This window comes from Rhinopithecus roxellana, chromosome 2 (assembly GCF_007565055.1).
Source record: "Rhinopithecus roxellana isolate Shanxi Qingling chromosome 2, ASM756505v1, whole genome shotgun sequence".
Lineage (NCBI taxonomy): Eukaryota > Metazoa > Chordata > Mammalia > Primates > Cercopithecidae > Rhinopithecus > Rhinopithecus roxellana.
The window spans coordinates 152,984,810-153,011,245 of NC_044550.1; the positions used below are offsets into that span (position 1 = coordinate 152,984,810).

Sequence of the window (26,436 nt, forward strand, 5' to 3'; positions counted from 1 at the left end):
CCTTTGATACTATTTTCTATTGCCAATCACTGGACTCTCTCCTTCCCATTTTTAAATTTATTCCCATCAAAAACAAATTCTACCAAATTTGTTTGGACTTGAAAGTCAGATAACAAATTCTCCAAATTGTTAAAAGTGGTAAAAATTAGATCCAGATATAAGACTAACTTTCCTGTTGAGGGGAAAATTTTCTATAGCCTGTCTTTTACCATTTATTTCCAAGGATCTCTAGTTTTCAAAAAGTCTGGGACACATGGAAGTATTCATCTACTAAAATGTACCCTTAAATATGGTCAGAAGTCTAATTAGTTTTTTTCAGCTTTAAATTGATTTTTTTGAATCACTCAAGATTCAAAATGGCAAATACTATGTTTCTAAAAACATATAACTGAGAAATCAGCCTTAACAAGTATATCCCTAAAGGGAGTTCAGAAAATTACAATTCTCTACATTTTCAAAACATCTCCTTGTGCCCGTATTTTTTAACCACATCAACTGACTTAATCATATAAATGAAGCTTACTGTTTTGTTCAGAATGTTTTACGATAGACACACAGTATGTACCAGAGTAACAAAAAGCACGTAATATCTAACACTGACAAATAATTTAAAAATATTAATATTATTCTGATGCCACATTTTGGAAAAAAAATATTGAACCATATTATTCCACGAAAGTTCCTAATGGACAGCTTTTTCTTTCATTGTTTAAGAAGATTCAATAGAGTTTCCCTATGAGGAAATCTACTATAACTTAGGAGTTCTGCAAAGCGTAGGTTTAATTAGGTCAACAAACTTGTTCAGTAAGGTAGACAGCTAATGCTATTATCAAAATCTCTTTTCCATATTGGACTCAATCATCTAGTAAAAAGCTAAGAAATTAATCACTCTGGGTGTCTGAGTTGATGTACAGTTTAAACAGGCAGTAAATGTTCCCAAGACCTCTAACCCTCCCCCGGCATAGTAAATGAATATAAAAATATCTCTGAAGTTACAATGCAACTTCAGTAAATGAATATAAAAATAACTCTGAAATTACAAAAAATTATCATGTTTTGATGATTCTGACGTCCAAGAAAGAATCCGAGGGCTCCCTGCAGAGACGCAACAGAAAGTTTGAGATGACAAATCAGGGCTAATAGAAGATAGACAAAAGGCCATAAATTGATCTCTGAAGGTCAGGCTCATGCATGTAATCTCAACACTTTGGGAACCTGAGGTGGGAGGACCTTTGGGAACCTGAGGTCCAGGAATTCAAGACCAGCCTGGGCAACATGGCGAGACTCTGTGTCTACAAATGATGTAAAATATTAGCCACGCATAGGAGCACATGCCTGTGGTCCCAGCTGTTCAGAGGGCTTAGGTGAGAGGACTGCTTGAGCCCAGGAGATGAAGGATGCAGTAAACTTTGATTGCGCCACTGCACTCCAAAGTGGGCAACAAAACAAGAGCCTGTCTCAAAAAAAAAAAAAAAAAAAATCTCAGCTGCTTTTTCTTGCCAGCCAAAGCAAAGGATATCATTAATAACAAATGTCTTTAATGTGCATAAGATTAAAACAAAGCTTTTGCTGTAAGATTGTTTTTCCCAGTAATGACAGCTAGTATTTATGGAGCACCTACTATGTGCAAGGTAAGCACTGTTCTAAAGACTTTATATATATTTAGTCTTCATGATAAACCCATAAAGCAGCAACTCTCATTACTGTCATTTTACAAATGAGAATAAAGAGAAAAAAATTCTCCTCTGAGTCTAAGAGAAAATGAGTACAAGACTACAAAACACAGTAAGAAGTATATTTTACACAGCAATACAGTACCAGTACCCACATTACATTAAAAACTAAAAAAGGTTCATGAAACAATACTTAAAAAAGGAAAAACAGTGACATTAAGATAAAATGTGATTTTATTAATATTTAAATATAGCATAGGAAAAAAGCAAAATAATACAAAAACAAGAAATATTGGTTAGGACCACCAAATTGTTTCACAACCCACTAATGGACTGCAATTTCATGTTTTCAAAAATATGCAAATAAACTCTCCAATATTCCTACCAAAAAAATTGAATTTTACAGAGCGGTTTCTCAAAATGCTCTTTAACGCGGAGTGAAGCACAACAATGCCCAATTCAATAAGAGCAATTTAATCAGGGGAAGCAAAACAACGTGGTCTGCATATCTAGCCCTCTTTTTTTTTTTTTTGAGACAAAGTCTCGCTCTGTCACCCGGGCTGGAGTGCTGTGGCCGGATCTCAGCTCATTGCAAGCTCCGCCTCCCGGGTTCATGCCATTCTCCTGCCTCAGCCTCCCGAGTAGCTGGGACTACAGGCGGCCGCCACCTTGCCCGGCTAGTTTTTTGTAGCTTTTAGTAGAGACGGGGTTTCACCGTGTTAGCCAGGATGGTCTCGATCTCCTGACCTCGCGATCCGCCCGTCTCGGCCTCCCAAAGTGCTGGGATTACAGGCTTGAGCCACTGCGCCCGGCCCTAGCCCTCTTAATAGTCAGGTTTGATCTAATAATCTGTGCTTTTGAGAATAGTTCAAGTTCTTAACTAGCTACATGGTTCTCTAAAGAAGAATTAGGACGTCCCTGATTTCTAAATAAATACATATGTATAGATGTAATTTTCAGGCAAAAGTCCAGAGTTTACAGCAAATTTTCAAATTATTTTGCTTGAAATATTGCTTGAATTATTGCTTGAAAGTTCATAACCATATTGTAAAATAATGGATGAATCACATATCAATGTAGACATCTATGAATGTTTTCTCACAGAAGGGCTTCTAATAAGAGCTGGGCAGCAAACAGTTCAAAGGTCCATTCTCTAAGAAAAAGCCTAGAATGTGGCTACCTCTAATTCCCAACTTGAAAAGAGGTGCACTTGTTATGACATTTAATTCAGGTCACATATGTAAAAAGATGGCTGTAAACAGTTCTGCATGGAAATTGTGTAGCATCTTTTAAGCAACTTGAGGAAAGAGACGAGCCTTAAAAGATATATAGAGACAGGATGGGAAGGTAAAACATTTCAGATGGAGGGACAACTATAAGCAGAGAGAAAAGATGGAGGGGGGCAGATATGTGCACAATTTCTACTTAGCAAATATATTACCTATCCAACTGCTTGCAACAGAAGCATCATGCACCTTTGACAGTGGTTACCAACCAAAAGACATTAAAAGAGGCAGAAAATGTAAATTAAATGAGAAACACATAAAGAAAAAAACTGTGAGGCTGTAAAATGCTATGCAAATATCAGCTCCCATTAACTACATCTATCATTTTACTTCAAAACTGTAGGTGCCTAGCTATCATTTGATTTTAATCTTTATGCCAACCCAAAATCAAGTCTCTAAATCAGTGGTTCTCAACCTTGCCTGCATATCAGAATCCTGATGCTCAGGGTGTACACCAGACTATTTAAAGTAACATTTACAAAAAAAAAGCATCAACACTTTTTTGAAGCTTCCTAGGTAATTCCAATATAGTCAAAGTTGAAGACTACAAATTTAAGGGCATGTTCAAGAGACTGCTAGACATTTTGTTCCTTCCAGAAAGAACTTTTAAAGTAGTTCATAAAATATTAATATTTATTTATTTCACAAAAAATTTAAAGTCATATCCACCAAGGTAAGAATATCATTGATTAGATATTTTTCTACTGATCTTTTAGTTTTGCGGTACTTGAGCCCAGGAATTCACGATCAGCCTGGGCAACATGACTGGTCTGACATGGTACTGTTTCTATACCTGTGTGTACGTTTTACTTTCACAAGCACAAGAATAATTTTCTCTATAGATATATACATAATTTATAAAGAAAATATATTCTAATGTTCAAGTAACAATTTATCAATGAAAAATCCAGTCCAGAAAAAGAACCTAGTCTAAAATAAAAATCACAGAATTCAAAACACTTTTCTAGACATACAATTTATTTTCTATCGGTACTATATTTAAAGAGACTGATAAAGCCCGCGATAAAAGAGGAGATCTGACACTCACTGAGTGTCTGATTTATCTTTTTTTTTTTGAGATGGAGTTTCACTCTTGTTGTCCAGGTTGGAATGCAATGGCACGATCTCGGCTCACCGCAACCTCCGCCTCCTGGGTTCAAGTGATTCTCCTGCCTCAGCCTCCCGAGTAGCTGGGATTACAGGCACATGCCACCATGCCCAGCTATTTTTTTTTATTTTTTATTTTTTTTAGTAGAGACGGGGTTTCTCTATGTTGGTCAGGCTGGTCTTGAACTCCTGACCTCAGGTGATTGGCCTGCTTCAGCCACTCAAAGTGCTGGGATTATGGGCATGAGCCATCACGCCTGGCCGATTTATCTTTCAAGCCCTGAAATAGATGCTTTTACAGCTTAGAACTGATTTAATACTTACAAGTACATCACATTTAAGGTATATGGGCCGGCATAGTGGCTCACACCTGTAATCTCAGGTGTGATCTGGGGATCTGGGAGTTTGGGAGGCAGAGGCAGGAGAATCACTTCAGTTCAGGAGAGATCAGTCTGAGCAACATAGTGAGACCTCATCTCTACAAAAAATAAAAAATTAGCCGAGCATGGTGTGCATGCCTGTAGTCCCAGCTACTTGGGAGGCTGAAGTGGGAGGACTGCTTGAGCCTGGTAGTTTGAGTTTGCAGGGAGCCACGATCCCACCGCTACACTCAACCTGGCAAACAAAGTGAGACTCTGTCTTGAAAAAATAAAAAGTAAAGTACATGTCCAATTAGTTTCATTTTCACATATGTGGAAAGAGGCTCTTTTGCATTATAAAGTGGCAGCACCAGGATTCAGGCTTAGCATAACCAACTTCAAACCCCTTCCCTTCTTCTTTAACAGTGTTTATCATACTAATTTCCTGGGGTCTGAATTTTTAAAATGTCAATTTTTAAGCCCTATTTAAAACAAAACAAAAAACCTTGAATGTTTAAAGGTGAAATAAGCCCAAATTTTACTTACTGGAGGACACAAATGTGTTCAAAAGTGCAAACAAGTTTACTCACTTTTGTATAGAGCTTGGAATAAAGCTCTACCTTCCATATTTATGCTTAATTTCATGTTTTTAAATGTATCAATGACAGGAAAAGATACAGCTCTACAAGAAACTTAAAAAAACAAACAAAAAACCACAAAGGCCTTCATATGTCCAATAACATAAAATCTTACAAACTACACACTATAGCAACATGCATTCAGAGCACTTGATCAAATGCTCCAAGGTACAGGCACATCTTTTCAGTACAGTGTCTCATCAAGACATAAAAGGAGATAGTCAGAGGGAGAAGTCATTCTTAGATATAATGTTCATTTAACATTCAGTTTTATTGTAAGTATTGTGTTTAATATAAGAAATACGTGCATGTTTAAATGTATTTGTGATTTAACGTTGAAAAGCAATTTTTACTATTCATTCAAGAGTATGAATCAGTTAAAAAGCATTCTAATATAGGAACATAAGCTAAGAAAAATAAACTATCACTTGAAAATTAAGAGGAACAGAACTTGGTAACATAAAATAGAAACAAAACAAAAAAACGAACTGTGCATTAGGATATGTTTACAGCAATTATCCATACTACCAGTTTCAATTTCCTGCACTCACTAAAAGTTCTTCATTCTTCTAATTAGTTTCACAAGAGTTAAAATTTGAATTTATAAAGCAAACTTATACCAATAAAATGCCATTGTTAATACAGACAGATTTAGCTTGAAGAATATTGTTATAGTTTGAAAAACACTTATAAATTTGGCTTGAAGAATACTGTTAAAGTTGGAAAAACACTATATTATGCAAATTAATAGTCACTAGCATATGATAAGGCCACAACTTCAAATATAGTAAATGTTATTTATGTATGTATTTATTTAGAGACCAGGTCTTGCTCCGTCACCCATGCTGGAATGCAGTCGCACGATCACAGCTCACTGCAGCCTCACCTGTCCAGTAATCCTCCCACTTTATACTCCCAAGTAGCTGGGTCCACAGGTGCACACCACCATGCCCAACTAATTTTTGTATTTTTGGTAGAGTCGGGGTTTTGCCATATTGCCTATGCTGGTCTCAAACTCCTGAGCTCAAGTGATCCACCCACCTTAGCCTCCCAAAGTGCCAGGATTACAGGCAATGAGCCATAGCGCCCAGCCCAAATATAATAACTTACGAAAAAGATCTTAATCATTATTTACTTGTTCTTTACAAACATTTAAGCAATGCCTCAAACTCCACACTTGTCAGTTACATTAACTACAAGAGCTGGAATCTAGTTTTTCTTACACTACCAGAGAGTGACAATGAGAGAGTGTGTGTGTGTGTTTTAAGAGGAAAAGTAGCCTGAGAAAGAGAGAGAGGTGGGGGGTAGGGAGAGAGGGAGAGGGGGCGGGGGGGAGAGAGAGAGAGAGAGCACGAGGTGTGTGTGTGTGTGCGTGTGTTTCAAAACAGAAAAAGTAGCTTTTATCCAGGTTATCTGTTTTTGGAATTTTCTTTTCTTTTCTTTTCGAGACAGAGTTTCACTCTTGTTGCCCAGGCTGGAGTGCAACGGCGCAGTCTCAGCTCACTGCAACCTCTGCCTCCCCAGTTCAAGTGATTCTCCTGCCTCAGCCTCTAGAATAGCTGGGATTACAGGCAAGTGCCACCAGGCCCAGTTTATTTTTGTATTTTTAGTAGAGACGAGGTTTCTCCATGTTGGTCAGGCTGGTCTCCAACTCCCGACCTCAGGTGATCCACCTGCCTTGGCCTCCCGAAGTGCTGGGATTACAGGCATAAGCCACCACACCCAGCCTATTTTTGGAATTTTCTAAAGCACAAAACACATAATGAAAATACAGCCTCAAATTTCCTTCCACATATATTCCTTGAGACTAATTACGAAGTCAAAGTGAGGAGCCTTTTTTGTTTCCAAAGCATCTTTTTTAGAGAGAAGTAGGTATAGATGGAGTTGCTAAAGATAAAGCACTGAGATGTATCTCTTTCAGGTATGGGAACCAATATTTTCGCTATAAATTAGCCATCTGATGTCCAAAAATAAACAATTTAAAATAAAACATTCTAAGTCAAATAGCTGATATAAAAGGAATTTCAGATGTTAAAACAACAAAGCCAAAGAAACAAAAATAAAGATTAAAATTACATTGAAAGTAACATATTTTAAGTATTCCTTTTTTTCTTTTTTGAGACAGGGTCTCACTCTGTCATCCAGGCTGGTGTGCAGGGCCGTGATCTCGGCTCACGCAACCTCCACCTCCCGGGTTCAAGTGATTATCCCACCTCAACCTCCTGAGTATCTGGGATTACAGATGCCCACCACCACGCCTGGCTAATTTTTGTATTTTTAGTAGAGACAGGGTTTCACCATGTTGGACAGGCTGGTCTTGAACTCCTGACCTCAAGTGATCCACCTGCCTCGGTCTCCCAAAGTGCTGGAATTACATGCGTGAGCCACCATGCCTGGCCTATTTTAAGCATTTCTATGCCTTTGTCTATGAAAGTGGACTTGCCTGAACTATCAGTACTACAAGCCAGAAAAGCAGGTATTCTAGTTCTGGTTTTGCCTCTTAACTAGCTGTGAATTTGGGCAAATTCTCTAATTTCTCAAATCTCTTTTTCCATTGTAAACCAAGGACTAGTTTCCCTTGTAAACCTGGGACTAGTCAAAAAATAAAGAATTTCAGGTTTGAAGAGGCTTTCCAAATTACACCGTCTAACTCCACTATGTTACAATTGTGGTAATGGAGGCATAGGCATGTTAGGAAACCTTCCTTAATTCACACAGGTAGTTACTAACAAAACTAAACCTAAAATCCAAGTCCAATACTTATGCAATAAAACAGATGTAAGTTTAAGTTTCTTTATCAATAGCAAGATAAGTTTATAAGATCTTGTTGTCCGGCCCTTTTAGGTTCAGTAAATAGGCCGTCCACACTGCCAGGTTAAATATAAATCCAAGTGTTTCTCTATGCAATAATCAAGTTAGTTGTTATACAGAAATTGTATTAGTACGATTATGAACTTTTAGGTTCCACAGAGATGTTGAATGTGAAAAGACTCATATACTTAATTCTACACTTGTCAGATCTAACCTTTACTTAAAATAACTCTTGAAATTTCTATTGGTTTTTCAAGTAGAATTTTAGTGTTCAAAGACAAAGATAAATCAATATTACATAATACATAGATAAAAAAAATCAACGAGTACTTTCAAAATAGTAAGATGAAAACTTTCCTCAACCTACTAAAGCAACAAATGCAACTGACACTATTCTAAGAATGCAGGTAATATATTTTTATCTACATTAGTTACTAGACTTACAATGTAGATATTATTACTTTGAGATGTATATCCACTTTTAAGAATGACTAAGCTTCTTTCCTAATAGGAAATACTTACAACTCATGTGGAATAGATAATTAGGACTGTATAGAAAACGAAACGTAAGAAAATCAAAGTTTGATAGTGTTTCCTCCCTTTTCTTTTAGGTGCTATGATCAAAGGTACTTGATTACAATTTACATTTGTATTTTTTAAGTTTTTAAATTAAAACAATTGTAAATATATTTATATAGCACTGAGCTAATCAGGTAAATTGCTTAAAATTCTCTAACAAAAGCAAAACAAAAACAAAATTACCCCTTGTATACCATAATTATTTAAAACCTCAAATGATAAATTAGGGAAGTATTCTGGTCTGTATTTTGAAGTCAGGTTATGAAAGCAATCTCTCAGATTGATCACTGTAGGTAATGTACTTTCATATTGGAACACAGTTGCTTCTCACTGCATCCCTTAAAGATGAAGTTATTATTTCAATTTTCAGGCTCGGAGAAATTATAATATCCATTCAAGGTTGTATGCTTTGTAAATTTAAGATTCAGAACACAAACCAAAATTCAATGGAGGGTAGATCATTAACAAAAGCATAACAACAATAAAGGAAATAGCATATTCCAGGGCAGCTACTATGTCCACTTAATGATATCACAGGTTTTTGCACTATAGTAGGGTATAAGATTGGAAAGATTCAGTAGAGTCTAATTTTATGGGTCCGAATGTAAATACTGGCTCAGAATGTTAGGTTTTATTCGATAAGTAGTGAAAAGCACCTGGGAATTTTTTTTAAATGGGATGTGGTATGAGAAAGGATTAACCTGCAGCAAGGAGGAGGAAAAAAAAAATTACTGAGCATCCATTAGCATGGTTCAATGTAATTCATTAAATATTATAAACGGCCAGAAAGATGGGTGGCAAGACAAGTGCTGGGTCTTGATTTATAAGATAACTAAAAAACCTATAACTGTACCCTGAAAAAGCATAATTTGGAGGGTAAAAATATGGTACAGTCAAAATTTATTATCTTACTATTAAGGCAAAACAACATTGATGATCTAAACATCAGGGAGTATCCAATGTTTAAAAATAGCCTTACCTTAGATCAGGTGATTCGGCCCTCCCATATCGATCCTGCCACTTCCCAACGCTTGAATTGGCTTTTCTGGAGGCAGTACTTGTCTGAGACTGAGAAGAGGTGCTGTTTCTGGTGAGATAAATTTTCTATGTTTTTTCTTACATATTGTTGTCTCTGACCCCCCTTGTTCTGTTTTTTATTTTTTTCTTGACATGCTTTTTCTAAAGTCTTTTAGTATGTTCCTACAGTATCATTCTCAAGTCATATAAACTACTTGCTGTGGTACTAATGATACTAAGTATATAAATATAGATGTGCTATCAACACTTTATTAACTCTAGAATATTTTTAGAAATATTCTTCAACATAGTATGATGTCAATGCAGAAATGAGAAAAGAACTAAGGATTTACATGAGGTTACAATACATTATTTAAAAAATACATTTCTGTGCCTCTATGAATTCTTAACATTAATTTTTGCAGTTTTACAAAATCTTATTCAAAATTTTGGTTATTTCTTTCCCTATATTCTTCAACAATGAATATAAGTATTGTTAGTGTGACCAGTTAACAGCAACACTCTGATGTGTTTCATAAAAACCTATACTATTTTATAAAAAATCCATTTCAAAATAACTCTTTCAAAGTGAAGTTCCCAAAAAAGTTAATTTTATCCCTGTTGACATACTTCATAAAAAGTTCAGATATGTGCACTATTGCCAATACTTTACAGAACTAATAAGATGCTCTTTCAAAGCAACAGAACATATATACATGTTTATGCATCTGCTTGTTTATGTAAAAAGAAACACAGGAAAAATAAACCAGAAACTAAATGAAATCTGTTCTGACAGGAATAAAAGAAACAGAGAAAGGTGTGACAAGTTTCTATATATCTTTGGATACTCTTGCCTTTGGAACTGTCAGATGTTTTAACGTATGCAAAAAATAAATCAGTGAATGTGGAAGGAAAAACAAATGCTAAAACTGCATACAGACAGACACAGTGAACCAAATTATATATTTTAAATTATTAATAAAACAACTCTGTAGGAAACTTCTGAACCCAATATTTGAACTATATACCCTTAGCTTAAAAAGAGACAAAGAAAAAACTGTAAACAAATCCTAAACTCTACTGAATAGGTTTTCTTATAACAGTAAAAGTTCTGAATCTGTTATATGTGTATTTCAAGATTCTGGGAGCCAGGTTCTTTGCGGAAAAAAAAAAAAAAAAAAAGGCGATGCAACATGGAATAGAGAAAGGGAAATAGGAATAAGAATCCTGTGACGTTCAAATGGAAGTAAAAGAAACATGATGATTTCATGACTAAAATGTATTTTAAAAAACACACATGGCAATTGCATCTTGAAAATGCTAATTCTTTCCTAGCTCTGAGTGCTGAAAAGGCCTGGAAATAAGGATGCCCTAGTATAATGGGCACAGCTAGCACCCTGAACTTGTTTTTTAATTACCATTCCCCACTAAAAGGAATCAGAGTGCCTTTGAAAATGGCTGCTTCTAAGGAAGAAACAGGGAAACTACAAGATAAGCCTGGAACATCCTGGTAATGCCAAACTATAATAACAACCTTTAAAAAAAAAAAGATGGAGACATATCAAAAGGTCACGGAGCAACTTTGAAGAGGAACAATTTGAACATCAAAATGAATTTCAGTATATATAAATCATACATATGGTTTAAACACCATGTATACAAATAAGCTATATCTGTAAGCCACACATACATACTTTCTCACACATAAAATAAGAATTTATGAGTCTAAGTGATAAGTGGTGGAGTGGGAAAGCTCATTTTTGAAGTAGAATGCCAACTAATAAATGTTAAGAGAAATAAGAGTTACATAATCACTATTTTGCAGCCATTACAATAATAACTGACTAAATAAAAAAATTATCACTGGAGCTAAAATCCCTAAAAAGTTTGAAGAGGAACAGGTTTAGTCTTTCCACAAATTACTTATTAAATACAAAGGAAAAAATAGTAACTTTGCAGTGCAGAAACCCAAAGGACACCACCACAACGAAGTCATTAGAATTATCATTACTAATAAAATAACATGACAAACTGACATCATGTATCTCCAAGCCAACACACTGAGAAGAGTACATCATCACTTACATAGTATTCCTGTCCAAAAAGCAAAACCTGAATCTAATCATGAGAAAATATCAGGCAAACCCAAGAACAATCTACTCAACAACTAGATTGTACTCTTCTAAAATTCAGTGTTAAGAAATACAAAGAAAAGCTAAGAAGCTGATCCAGATTTAAGAAAAACAAAAAGATAAAATAGTTAAATTTAATGCGAGAAACTGGATTAAGTCCTAAATCCAGGAAGAAAGATTGCCATAAAGCATAATGGGATAACTTGCAAAATTTATGGCCTGCAATTAGATGAAAGTACTGATTCACTATTAGATTTTCTGCCTTTGATAACTGTGCCATATGATTATCTAACAGAATGTCCTGGTTCTGAGGAAATACATGCTTAAGTACTTAAGAGTAAAGGGGCACGATGCCTACAATTAACATTCAAATGGCTCAGTAAGAACAATGTTTTTGAGAAATTATGATGCAAATATGACAAAATGTTATTAACTGGAAAATCTGGATAACAGTATATGGAAGTTATTTGTACTTCTTTTGCAATTCTTTGTAAGTTTAAATTTTTGTCAAAGTAAAACTTTTTTTTAAATGACAACAACACATGAAGGAGGCATAATGGGGACTTTTGGGGGTAATGAAAACGTATCTGTCTACATCCTGATTTATAAAAGTATGTTTAGTTTGTAAAAATTTAACCAAGATGTGCATTCCTGATACGCCACTTTTCTGTATGTATGTATTTCACAAAAAGTTAAGATGAAAACTTCTAAAGATTAAGCAAAGCATTCCGGTATGTTAAATATAAAATTTTACTTAACAATGCCAATTTGCTGGGTAGTACAAAAAGTTGGAAACCCAGCATTTCTATTGATAAAGCATGAAAAAATATTTTTAAAAGTTCTGTGCAAGCATATCAATACTCATCTATACACTAATAGGGCAATCTAAGATTTTCAACAATGGAAATACAGTGCTTAGGTCAGTAGTACAGCTCGTTAGTCTCAAACATCTACTGTGCGTCCTGTATTATGTCTTAATGAATAACATTTACTGTTTTCTCCCTAAAGTCAATACAATTTTACTTTCAAAGATGTCTATCCAATCTCCATAAATATAATGAATAAAACAAAAACATATATTGTTATGGGGAAATATTTCACAGTGACTGAAAAGTATCCTTTTTATCAAATGGAGTCCAGAAAACAAACTTCCCTAATGAGTTGTGGCTGCTGGCCTTTACGTACAAAAGTGACAGTATGGACAACGTAGGTAACTTCTATAGGTAGCAGTGGTAATTATTCATTTTTGGTTTACTAGTGGAAGCCCTGCTAATTTTTCCATCCTTTCTTTACCTCCTTTCAGCTGTCCCTTACCCATATTTGCCCTCCATCTCTTCTTAGCCAATGGCCCATCATTACAATAACTCTCTCAAGTAAACGCTCATGTACCTGTCTCCTTTATTCCTTTTTTATAATTGCCTGATACATCAACTTCTGTTAAATCCAACTCTAGCTAATCTGTATAAACACTCATATACCTGAAAGGAGTAACAGAAACATCCAAAAAGCAGCTGACTTGTCTCATTTTAAACCCATGGCCATTAATCTCGAGAAAAGTTGAAAATATACAGCAGTCCCCCCCTTATTCTTGGGGGATATATTCTAAGACCCTCAGTGGAGGATATATCCTAAGACCTCCAGTGGATACCTGAAACTGAAGATGGTACTGAACCCAATATGTACAATGTTTTTTCTATAAATACATGCCTATAAAATTTAATTTATAATTAAACACAGTAAGAAATTAACAACAACATAAAAGAGAACAATTATATTAGGTGAGTGAAAAAGTAATTGCGGTTTTTGAACTGTTGGGATCTGCAGTTTGATACTGGAATACATTCTTAAATAAGTGGTTATGTTACACATCATTTTAATGGGCATTTCTCGCTTTATTTATTTATTTATTTTTCTGCTAATGACTTATTACTTGCTGTTCATTTTATGTTTAGACTATGGAAATGATGTTAGACAGAAAGCAAATTCGAGTAACTTTCTTATTCAAGTTCAAAATGGGTCATAAAGCAGCAGAGACAACCCGCAACATCAACAACACACTTGGCCCAGGAATTGCTAATGAACATACAGTGCAGTGGTAGTTCCACAAGTTTTACAAAGGAGACGAGAACCTTGGCTGGCCATCGGAAGTTGACAACGACCAACTGAGAACAATCATCGAAGCTGATCCTCTTACAACTACATAAGAAGCTGTCGAAGAACTCAACAACCATTCTGTGGTCCTTTGGCATTTTAAGCAAATCAGAAAGCTGAAAAAGCTTAGTAAGTGGGTGCCTCATAAGCTGACTGAAAATCAAAAAAATCATCCTCATGAAATGTTGTCTTACTCTACGCAACAACGATGAACCATTTCTCTATCGGATTGTGATGTGCGATGAAAAGTGGATTTTATACAATGACTGGAGATGACCAGTTCAGTGGCTGGACAGAGAAGCAGCTCCAAAGCACTTCCCAAAGCCAAACTTGCACCAGAAAAGAATCACGGTCACTGTTTGGTGGTCTGCTGACAGTCTAATCCACTACAGCTTTCTGAATACCAGCACAACCGCTTCATCTAAGAAGTATGCTCAGCAAATCGATGAGATGCACCCAAAACTGCAATGCCTGCAGCTGGCATTGGTCAATAGAAAGAGCCCAATTCTCCACAACAATGCCCGACCACATGTCGCACAACCAGTGCTTCAAAAGTTGAATGAATTGGACAACAAATTTTTGCCTCATGCACCATATTCATCTGACCTCCTGCCAACCAACTACCACTTCTTCAAGCAACTCAACAGCATCTTTTTGCAGGGAAAACACTTCCACAATCAGCGGGATACAGAAAATGCTTTCCAAGAGTTTGTCAAATCCCAAAGCACGGATTTTTACACTACAGGAATAAAGAAACTTATTTCTCATTGGCAAAAAATATGATTGTAATAGTTTCTATTTTGATTAATAAAGATGTGTTTGAGCCTAGTTATGATTTAAATTTCATGGTCCAAAACCGCAATTACTTTTGCACCAATCTAAAAACAATCTACTATAATAAAAGTTATATGAATGTGGCCTCTCTCAAAATATCTTATTGTAACATACTACAGGTAATTGAAACCAAGGAAAGCGAAACCCAGATAAGGAAGTAGTACTGTACAGTTTCTCTCCCTGTGTCATCATTTTTTTACTCTAACTCATTCCCATCAGCATATAAAAATACTGTAATTCTCTCATCTTGAAAAAAGGCTTCTCTTGACCCCACACTTCACTCCAGCTGCCCAGCTACTCCTTTCACCTAGTTTATTCACAGAGCTCCAAAAACACCTATTTCAGACCTCTTTTCTTCTCACTCAATGCTACCTTCCACTGGTCTCTTATTTCCAACAGCCTCACTCTCACCAGATAAGTCTGCATATTATTTTGCTGCGAAAAATGGAAGCAAACAGAAGAGAACTTTCAATTATTCCCATTCCATTATCCACCTACCCATCTGCACTGGTGCCCTGTATCCTGCCTTCCCTCCTGTTCTTATGAATGAACGGTCCGTGCTTCTACTTAAGGGCAACTCCTCCACTTGCATATTACATCTCATTCCTTTGGCTTTATTAAACGACATTGCTCTACAACTTCCCTGTCTTACATCATCAATTTCTCCTGCAGTAACTCATTCCCATAAATATACAAAATGCTGTAAGTATTATTATTTTTTAGACAGTGTCTCACTCTGTCGCCAAGACTGGAGTGCAGTGGCGTGATCTTGGCTCACTGCAACCTCTACCTCCTAGATTCAAGTGACTCTCCTGCCTCAGCCTCCTGAGTAGCTTGAACTACAGGTGTGTGTTGCAATTTTTGTATTTTTATATTTTTAGTAGAGATGGTGTTTCGCCACGTTGGCCGGGCTGGTATCAAACTCCTGACCTCAACAGATCTGCCCATCTCGGCCTCCCAAAAGTGCTCAGATTACAAGCATGAGCCACAGTGCCCAGCCAATATGCTGGATTTTTTTTTGTTTTGAAAAAAAACTTCTCCTGATCCCACATTTCCCTCCAGATACTGTCCCATTTCTCTGGGTCCCACAGAAAGAAAATAGTCTTCCAAAAAGTGCCCATATTTTCTTTCTAATTCTTTTCCTCCCACTCTTTCTTGAATCCATTACAAAGTCTTTTAACTTCATTTTATACAAATGAAAATGATCCTGGTCAGGATCACCAAAGACCATGAATAAAATCCAGTGGTCATTCTTAGTCTTCATTTTCTTTACCAATCAATTGGATTTAATATTTGACAGCTGACTTTTCTCCTTCTTGAAACACATTGTTTTCAAGATATACAGTGGGTTTTTTTTCTACTTCATTCATCATTACTCCTTATTGCTCTCCTCTTACTAGTTAATCCTTATTTTCTTGACATACAAGGGAGTGCCCCAAGGCTGTCTCTTACCACTTCTCCATCAGTACTTACCTCTTTATTCCATTTTGTAGTTTCATTTAAATAATATGTAAACACTGATTATCCTAAATTCATTATCTCCAACCCATACTCTTCCCTTCTACTCCAGATCCATACAGCCAACTTCCTACTCAAATTTCCCACTTGCATGTCCAATAGGCATCTCATTTTTATTATGTTCTACACTGAACTCTTGGTCTTCTTCCTCCAATAACCACTCCTCCTTATGGTCTTTTCCATCTCTGTAAATGACAAAACCATCATTCTGGTTCAGTTGATCAGAACGAAAACCTTGGATTCACCCTTAACTGCTTTCTCCTCTACAATCTACATCCAATCCATTGAGATAGGCTATTGGCTTACCTTCTGAAATATATCTGGTATCCGACTTCTCAGCATCTCCACACCATCATCTTGGTCTAAGTTACCATTATCTCTTGCCTAGATAATTGCTGCAACCTCCTAACTGGCCTCCCTGTTTTCACTCATCCTAAGTAACTCTATAGTCTGTTTTTAGTAAAGCGACTAAATCGAAACTTTAAAAATCTAAGTAAGATTTCATTGCTCTGCTCAAAATCTGCCAGTGACTCCCCGTTTACTTAATTTATAGGAAAAGCCAAAGTCTTTATAATGGCACACAGCTCTATGTAATCTGGCCCAAATTTTGAAAAGCTAATCAACAACAACAAAAAAGGCAAAATACAGAAAAGTTACTGTTTCTTAAATAGTTTAAGTATAATAGCAAACATCTAGAGTATTTTCTAGGTACCAGGCACTGTTCTAAAACACTTTACATAAATGAATCCGCTGAATGTATATAACTACACTGTGAGGGAAGTACTATTACTACATTTTACAGATTAAGAAATCAAGGCATAAGAAGATTAGGGAATTTGCCCAATGATAGTACAGCTAGTAAGCTGAAGAGCCAGCATCTGAACTCCAGAAATCTGACACTCCAGAGTCCAAGCTGTTAGCAACACTCTATATTGCAGAACACCATAAACTCAATGAATGAAAATTAACCTCTTAAAAAATGTACAAGCCAAAAGAATACTACATATTAAAATATTAAATATTACTACATATTAAAAGCTTAGCTATCATAAATTCTTTAACCAAACATTTTGAGATTATATTTAGTTTAAATAATCACATTTCATTAGGTCTATGACAATTCACAAAAATCCTGGATTACTTTATAACATTTAATTTTGGCTGAAAGCTTCAAGAATCTTTATCTTAGAGCTAGACTAGATGCCACTGTAAGGTCTCTTCCTGCATTAGATTATTCTAAAATATCTCTCATAACAATACAAAACTGCAGAATAACAAAAACAGAAAACTATATAAAATAAAGTTAAACAAGCAACACAAAAGGTAAGTGATCTGGCCGAGAACTAGTAATACTTGGGTTATTAATTTGTTTCAGGCCCAGACTTTAGTCATCTTATCTGGTGCAAGATTAAACTACTAACCTCAAACTTCGCCAGTCTTAGCCTACTATCCTTTACCAGTTTCCTGGTAATGGCATAATAGGGTAACCATTTGTCACATTTAAGTTAAAAAAGACATTTTTTAGCATGTTTGCCTCTTATCTCTGATACCTTCTGGAACATATGAGGTTTATCATATCAAACCAAAGCACAACAAAAATGGTTCCAATTTTAAAGATTTTCCAAGCTGAAATTTCAATAGCCTCTTTCACTAAAATTAGCAAAAGACCTTCAGGCCAATAGATCTAGACTTAGAAGTCCAATAATTCTTTATGTAAGAATAGTGAGCACAGAAAACAGCGAATACTATTGTTACCACCTCTCTTGAATGTAAGATTGTTTCTTTATACATATACATAACTATATACCACACTTCACTTCTTGCTTATCTAGGCTTTTTAGATGGAAAAACATCAAGAAGTTTCTTGTGAAGAATTCATTTTGTACTAAAACAAAGTAGAATGTTCCAGTTTTTTGGTAGAACATTCAGAGCCTTTATACTTAATATAACACAAACACAATGTAAAGATACCAATGTCGTACAATAATTGAGTTACAACTACATAACTAACCTGCTTGGTGGGAGCCCAGTCTTGAATAAAGAAGGAGGAGAAGTAAACTCAGCTTTTGTAGATGGAAGGGCTGTTTCTTTCTCTGAATTTCCAGTTCTTCCCTGCTGTACCTTAAAAAAAAAGGTTATTAGCTTGTTTAATTTAATAGAAAACTCAAACATAATGGACTTTAGATGTTGAAATAAGTTTACAACATTTAATTTGAAGTTAAACACTAAGAATGTTTCTTTGCTGAATATTTATTAAAAATAGTCTATTTTAGAATAGTATTAGGTGAAAGGCACCAAACGGAGCATGGGATCAAAATGTTCCAACTATCAAAAAGTTCACATTAATCACACTTAGAAGCAGAACAAACTGTAATTCTTTGGCACTTTCATAAATTCTCGCAGATCACCACAAATAGGTCCCAGATACTTGGTTATGACTTCATGTTTCAAATTCAAGAAAGGCCTTGAAGAATTTTCCCATTCTGTGTTCACCACCCTTATTCTAAGAAAACAACAGGTGACCATTTTACCCATTCTGACCATTTTCTATTCAGACTGTGATTTCCTGTAACACAAATGTGAATAATCTGCTACTGTACATCCATACAATTTCTCCCATCACCATTAAAAGTACCATCATCCTGCCAGTTCAGTAGGCTTAAAAGCTTGAAGTCAATCACCTGTCTTAATACCTCTCCTCACTCTGTCGCCCAGGCTGGAGTACAGTGGTGGAATGACGGCTCACTGAAGCCTCCACCTCCCAGGTTAAAGTAATTCTCTTGCCTCAGCCTCCCAAGTAGCTGGGATTACAGGTGTGCACCACGATGCCTGGCTAAGTTTTGTATTTTTAGCAGAGACAGGATTTCACCATGTTGGCCAGGATGGTCTCAAACTCCTGTCCTCAAGTGATCTGCCCACCTCTGCCTCCTAAAGTGCTGGGATTATAGGTGTGAGCCATCACGCCCAGCCTTCTCCCTCTTAATATTAATTTCAAAACCAGTGATCTACTTACTCTGTAATTTCTCCAAGATTTGCCTATCCTTTCTGCTCTTATTAGAGACTTTGATTGTGGCCCAGTCACATTCCTCTAGACTGCTGAAATGACTTCTTTATGCTCTTCTGCTTTTATACTCATCTTTTTATCTTAAAATTATCATCAAACTATTCAATTTAAACAAATTAAATTCAAGTTTCCTTACACTTAAATAATATCACAGCATATTTTATGTTCTATTTAAATTCCCTGCTCCACTTAAATTCAGCATCGCTCTCCTTTCCCATGAGGTAAAAGCCAAGAGAATCTCAAGACATTTTGACTGATATATCTGAACTACCAATTCGATTCCAAAATCATCTACCTCCCAACTAATCATTGTGTGAGAAAAAGAAACTCTTTTACACTTAGGCCATTATAGTCAGATAGATCTCTTATTAATAGTGTCCAAACCAATCCCTAATTGATAGCCTCATACAATGAGGATTTTACATTTAGTTTATTTGAAAATGAGTTCTACCACTTAAAATAATTTTTTTTAAATGCCCTGATTCTAATGAGATGATGAGAATCAGCACTAACGCAATGGAAACAGAAAGAAATGGACTTGACAGATACCTGACAGGTAAAACTGACAGGATCTGGTGACAGAATGTAAACATTATTCATTCATCATTTATTGAATATCTATTATATACCAGAAGCTGATAGAGAGAAACACAACAGGATCCTGGACCTTAGGAAAAAACAAACACACCAATAATCAGAGCAATATAATAAATATCATGAAAAAAATCTAAGAGATAAAAGATGTTATAGTAACACAAAAAGAAATGCATTGTTCTGCCTGGGGATGTCAAAGAATATTCAGAGTTGACACTATTGTCCCCAACTGCTCCCCTGACCACCAGTAATTTCTATGTAACTTCTTTCACGTCTAACAGACATCTCAAAGTTACCATGGCCAAAACAAAACTACTAATTTCCCCTAATCTGATCCTCTACAAATCTTCCCCATATAAATAAACAGCACCATCATCTACTGAGCTGCTGCTCAAGGAAAAAAACCATAGAAATTATCTAATACATATCAACACCCAATATGTCAACTTTACCTTTACAATATATATGCCAGATTCCAATCTGCCATCAGTAAACTTCCTGGAAAACACAGCTGGCAGTACTGTGAGGTTTGTCATTTGTAAAGAGAGTCACACAGATATTCCAGACTATTTACAGATTGTTTGGTTTACACTGAAAGCTGTCACTTCACTTTTGTGTGACAGAGAAATGAGATTTCAACAATTCCTTTTTGCATTTTTTATTTTTATTATGAGCCTTTTTATCAACAGATAGAGACTACCTAATTTGGGCATGAGAAGAAAACAGCACAGACACACTGCTTTCAGTGAAGATGCATGCCACTCCATTCATAAGTATCCTTCCCCTGAGAGGGGATAAGAATAAAACTGTGTTTGGACCACTTGGATCCAAGCTCTACCACACAGCTCACTCTCTAGTGATCACTGATCTCTCTAGCTAACTTTACTGAGTCTACCAGAAGAAGAGGAATGAAGGAAAGTTACTCAACCACCCAAAAGAATCTCATTACGGCAACAGTGTGATTGCTTATAAGTTCCCATACAAAAAGGAATCCTTTGACAACACCTGGGATGATGTATTAGTGTCACAGGATTTTCTTCTTCCTGGTTTCTCTTCACAGGGAAAAAAACATGAATTCAAAAGGATTCTAGTCTGAGGCACAATCACTTGCTTCCATAACAAAAATATCTCATCTTTTTCGGCACATAAATATTCTTTCATTGGTTAAAAAGAAAAATACCTTTTAATGTCTTAGAACTCTCTGGTGGTAAAAACTGCAGATTTCAAAATTTTCCTTTCATACTCCTATAATTCTCCGAAAGTATTAAGTCTGTGTATGCTTCAATAATTTAGTTAAAAAAATGCTCAATCTGAAATCAACTGCACTGACCATTTGGCTTTGCACAACAGGGAGAAAATAAATGGTTCACTGGTTATTTATACAGAGAGACTAAGAAAGAAGCTATTAATTGCCACTAATTTTATGATGGCTTTAATGTTTATGAAAGCATGATTTTTTAATTTTATGAGCAATATCCATTTGAGGTTGTAAAAGAAAGCATACAATTCTAATTGTAGGCCGAGCATGGTGGCTCACGCCTGTAATCCCAGCACTCTGGGAGGCCGAGGTGGGCGGATCACGAGGTCAGGAGTTTGAGACCAGCCTGGCCAACATGGTGAAACCCCATCTCTACTAAAACTAAAAAAATTAGCTGTGAGTGGTGGCAGGCACCTGTAATCCAGTTACTCGGGAGGCTGAGGCAGGAGAATTGCTTGAACCCGCGAGGCGGAGGTTGCAGTGAGTCAAGATCACGCCACTGCACTTTATCTAGCTTGGGTGACAGCAAGACTCTGTCTTGGGAAAAAAAAAGATTCAAATTGTAGTTCATTTTGTCTCAACATGGAAACATTTGTTTTTGAATCTTCTTCTCACCATGTAATTCTAATTATAAGAAGCCGATGTTTTATTTCCTTTGAAGTTCTGTTATATCAATGATTATTTTGTATAGGTAATTCCTTTAAAAGGCCTACTTAAAGTTAACATCTAAAATACAGTTATGGCAGGGTACAGTGGCTCACACCTGTAATCCCAGCACTTCAGGAGGCCAAGGCAGGTGGATCACCTGAGGTCAGGAGTTCGAGACCAGCCCGGCCAACACGGTGAAACCCTGTCTCTACTAAAAATACAAAAACATCCAGATGTGGTGGTATACACCTGTAATCCCAGCTACTTGGGAGGCTGAGGCAGAAGAATCACTTGAACCCAGGAGGTGGAGGCTGCAGTGAGCCAAGATTGTACCATTGCACTCCAGCATGGGCAACAAGAGCAAAATTCTGTCTCAAGACAAAAAAAATCATAAAATATAGTTATGCCAATGAAGTCCTACTCAGGGTGATATCTATATCCACAAGATGAGTGCTCATTATTCTAATAGGATTTGTTGAGGTGCTTTTCATCCCTGTGATGCTGAGATATATAAACAGGAAATCAAAAAAAATTAATACAGATACACACACACACACACACACACACACACACACACACACACAAAATTCCATCACCTTATTATTATGTCTCATCCTAAAACAGTACCTGGCACGCAGTAAGTACTCAATAAATATTTGTTACTTGACTGACTTTGGCAATCAACTTAAATGTCACTTCTTCAAACTCCATAGAACATGTAGTTTATATCATCTTTAGCATGATTATTTAATTAATACCTAAATTTTCCCATTAAGCACAATAAATGTCCAGACTATAGGCTCCATGTCTATTATGGTGACCTCCCCTTCCCCACAAAGCCTAAGATACTTCCTGGCACAGTCAATGCTCAGTTAAAAACTGGGAAGGAGGAACCAGGAAGGACTGGAGAAGAGATGTGGAAGAGATATTAAAACAGCAAGAGAGAGGTGAGGTCAGAGAAGATATTAGGAAAATGGCACAGATTTTTAAACACACAAAAATTGCCTGTGTTTCCCAGCTTTTCTTTTTTCCTTAATTTCTTCATAATATCCTCATCCTATTAAACAACTCTGAAAATCCTCACTATTCTAGCACCCTTTCCAGTCAACTTGATTTTCCATTTGTTTGTCTTCAGATGTTACACTCAAGATTACAGACTCAAAATTTGTCTAACCAGAACATAATGAGATTATTTCATATGACCTAATATCTTAAGAAATGACCATAAGACATTGTAACTAATTTTCTAAAAACAAATTTACGTCAGACCTGACAAATCCAAACAAAACTTAAGTCTACAACCTTGAGAAGCTAAATACTCAGCCAAATTATGCTATCACTGTACTTAGTTTTAAAATTATTTTTGAAATTTCCTTTGGCTGCCTATCATAGCTTCATTTATAAAAGTTTAACTTTACAAACAATATCTTAAAAAAAAAAAAAAACCCTTGTTAAGTAAACTAAGTTGTATCCAAATAACAAACTATATAGCCATTTTAAATTATATTTATAAAAAATTTTTAAGAACTTATGAAAACATTACTACACGTTAAAAGTCAAAAAAAGGAAAAATAGACAACCATAAATGAATTATCACAATTTTGTTTCAACCCATAGGAAAAAAATTAAGAAGGCAACAAAATTTAGAACTTTGAAATTAGATTAAAAAATAGTAACTGACTGAGCAGACCAAAGAAAACTAAATCCTAAGTCAGCAATGAGAAAGCAAAGACAATGATTATCATGTCAGGACCCCCTCAAAAATTCAGAAATTAAAAGCTCCAGTTACCAGAACATTTGCATTAGCCAAGTATATACCCTCCAGATAGAATACTGGAATATTTTATCTGAAACAAATCTGATTACCACAAAAAGAAAAACACCTAAAAATACAGCAGGGAATGTGAAAAAACAGCCCTCCAGTGAAGCCTGCAGTCAAGCAAGTTCTATTCAGATGCAAAGAGCTTCCAATCAATTTTAGCAGTCCACCCTTACATAAGTGTATGGCCAACAATCAACAAACATCTCAGAAAAGTCAAAGTCAGAAGCTAAAAGTACTAACTAAAATAATCAAGTTGAAAACAGACTATGCAGGAAAAGAAAATCTAACAGAAACAAAACAGCCTATCATTAATATCCTTTGAAAGAGGGGGGAAAAAGATACTGCATTACCGTAGGCATGAACAATAAGATGCCACAACTACATAATAAAGAAAACTTTTCTCGGAAATTAACAGCAGAAATGAAAACTAAGTGGAAACATTTTAAGAATAAAAAATTCTCCCAGATAATGGAAAAGACGAAAAAGAGAAAAACAATAAAAAAAATTTAGAAGACCATTCGAAGATATCCAATATTTATCTAGAATAGAACAGAAAGCAGAGAAAAAAGTAAGAGAAAGTGTTCCACAAGTGAAGCATAAGTGCTTCCAAATCGAGAAGGTGCAACTGAGTGCTTGGTACAATGGATGAAAACAGACCAAGACACGTAACTGTAAATTTCAGAAAACTGGTGACAAAGCTCATAGATTCACAGTCGGGGGCGGGGGGAAAGAGCTATGCATGTGTGCACAAATGAATAAAAAATATTTTAAGAAAACGTTGTAGTCAGTGTTTTCTCATGCATACATGTTATCTATTCCCACTAGTCACTTCTCTCTTGCCCCTCACTCTAATTAAATAATTACACAATTGTTTTTGCACGCAAATGAGTGGCTTTATTTTTACACCTGTTAAATTTTTTCCTTTATTTTGCTTTTTAGTAAAACTTTATTCATATTGAAGTATACAAAAGGCTGTTACCTCAAGAATGTCAAAACACCGTTAAGTGTTGAAGCTGTATAAGCACCTAAGGGTTCATGTGTACTATTCTACTTGTTACTGGGTTTGAAAATTATTTAATGAAAAGTAAATAAAGTTATCTTAAAGAGGATGATGGGTTGTCTCACACTTAAGGGTGAAAAAATTCTATTAGCAGTAGATATGAAAATAAATTTTAATTCTTAAATCCACTCCTTTGCCCATTCACCCTCGTGAGTGAGTTCAGGCCCTAGTTCATTTCATTCCTATAGTATGGCAATATAACCCTATCTGTTTCATATCCCTTTCATTCTACAGCCCATCCTGCTGCCAGTTCCTTTTCTAAAAACCAGATCTGCACTTCATTCTACTGCTCAGGAACTTTCAAACAGCTTCCTATTGGCCACACAAATGTTTGCAGGCTAGTTTAAAATCAATGTCCTGCTCATTATGGCCCTATTTCCAACATTTCTTACAAACCACAACATACATAAAGAAAAAATGTTTGCCACACACAGTCTTAATACACACCCTCTTCCCAAATCAGTATTTCTACCAAACATATTAGTATTTAAACACACTATCAAGGCAAGAAAACCATGAAGACTGTACCCATCAAATTCAAATCTTTCATTCAGAATCCAATCAGAATGGAACACTCTGACCTCCTCACATAACCAAAAGAAACTTCAAAATACGTTTTTCAGTACACAGTATGTATATAAATACACATTCATAATGGCTACCTTCAATGAGACTGACCCCTAGGAGTTTCTTTTTATTCTCTTTTTAAAAGTCTACTACAAAAAATAAAGTATACAGAAGCTAACAGTTTATGATGGCAGTTCTCATTTCTATTAAAAAAAAATAAAATGCACTGCTGCTAATGAACTAGCTCATTAAGACAACTTTTCCACCCATTGTAGTCAAGTAATTCAATGCCATTATAGACAATATAACCCAAAAAAACCTGATGACCCTTTAAAATACAACAGACATCACCACACACTTTCAAAATATTTGCAAAAGAACCAAATACGCAAAGTAGGATGTAAATTAAAAATAAAATTATCTATATAGAACTGTGTACAGTAGAGTGCTTTATCTGCAGACATAGCACACACACTGCATAAGGCAGTATTCTGGTGGACAGGGCTGCAAACCCAAGAGGGGAGCAGAGGTCTCTTTCCAGTCCACTTAAGTTCCCTGAGTATATAACCCAATCTAAAAGCCACTCCCAATCTTCATCTCAGTGTCATTCAATACAAGAATCAACTATCAAGGTAAAGAAAAAAGAGTACACAATCAGTTTTCCATAAAAGAACTATGACAATACAGTATTATTCTTCGGACTGGGTCTGTGATCATACCATGCAATGGAGAAGCCAGAAACCAGACTTGATACACAAGTTGTATTATCAACCTCAAAGTCTCTCACATAAACCTACTCCTTTCAAGTACCAATTTTTAAAATCAATGGCTTTATCTCATTCTGTTGAGTTCTTAAAGCCTCTCAGAGAACGTCTAAGATTTTTGAAGATATCTTGAGCTATCAGGGCATTACACCAATGATATCAGTGTTACCAGTATCATTGAGATAAACAGTATGCCACCTTCCTTACCATTTTTTTTAAAGAAAACAAAAAAGTCTCCAATTCTGTTGATAAAGATTAGAGTATTATCTACAATGAGAACTTAATCTGTTGCCACTAACTTTTCTATCCTACAAACACGTATTGCAACTCAAAATGAAATCACAACATATAGCAAAGAACAGTTTTACTTGGCATTTGTTAGTATAATAGGCTATAAATTCACATGCTTGCAAAAGTGGAGATAAAACAACAATCAGCAAATTTGTAAGTCACCAGGAAGCTGAAGGTTTGGAAAAAAGGTAGCTATTTGCACTTTAATCTTGTCCCTTGAGTAGTGGTATGGGAGCAGACTCAAGAACAAAAAATGAGAGCAA

General features: G+C 35.7%; 1 protein-coding gene across 12 annotated transcripts in view; it reads right to left on the reverse strand.

The window, feature by feature from the left end:
* The window catches only part of FIP1L1 (factor interacting with PAPOLA and CPSF1), a 75,389-nt gene that overhangs the window by 33,807 nt on the left and 15,146 nt on the right, over positions 1-26,436 (reverse strand). For 6 of the 12 annotated variants that reach the window (XM_010369020.2, XM_010369018.2, XM_010369017.2 and 3 more), the window contains 2 exons: positions 18,117-18,226; positions 9,433-9,540 (listed from right to left, as the gene is read on the reverse strand). In XM_010369020.2, the coding sequence (XP_010367322.2) occupies positions 9,433-9,540; positions 18,117-18,226 (218 nt within the window). The remainder of the gene's footprint in view (positions 1-9,432; positions 9,541-18,116; positions 18,227-26,436) is intronic. The other 6 variants (XM_010369029.2, XM_010369028.2, XM_010369027.2 and 3 more) reach the window with 1 other exon arrangement.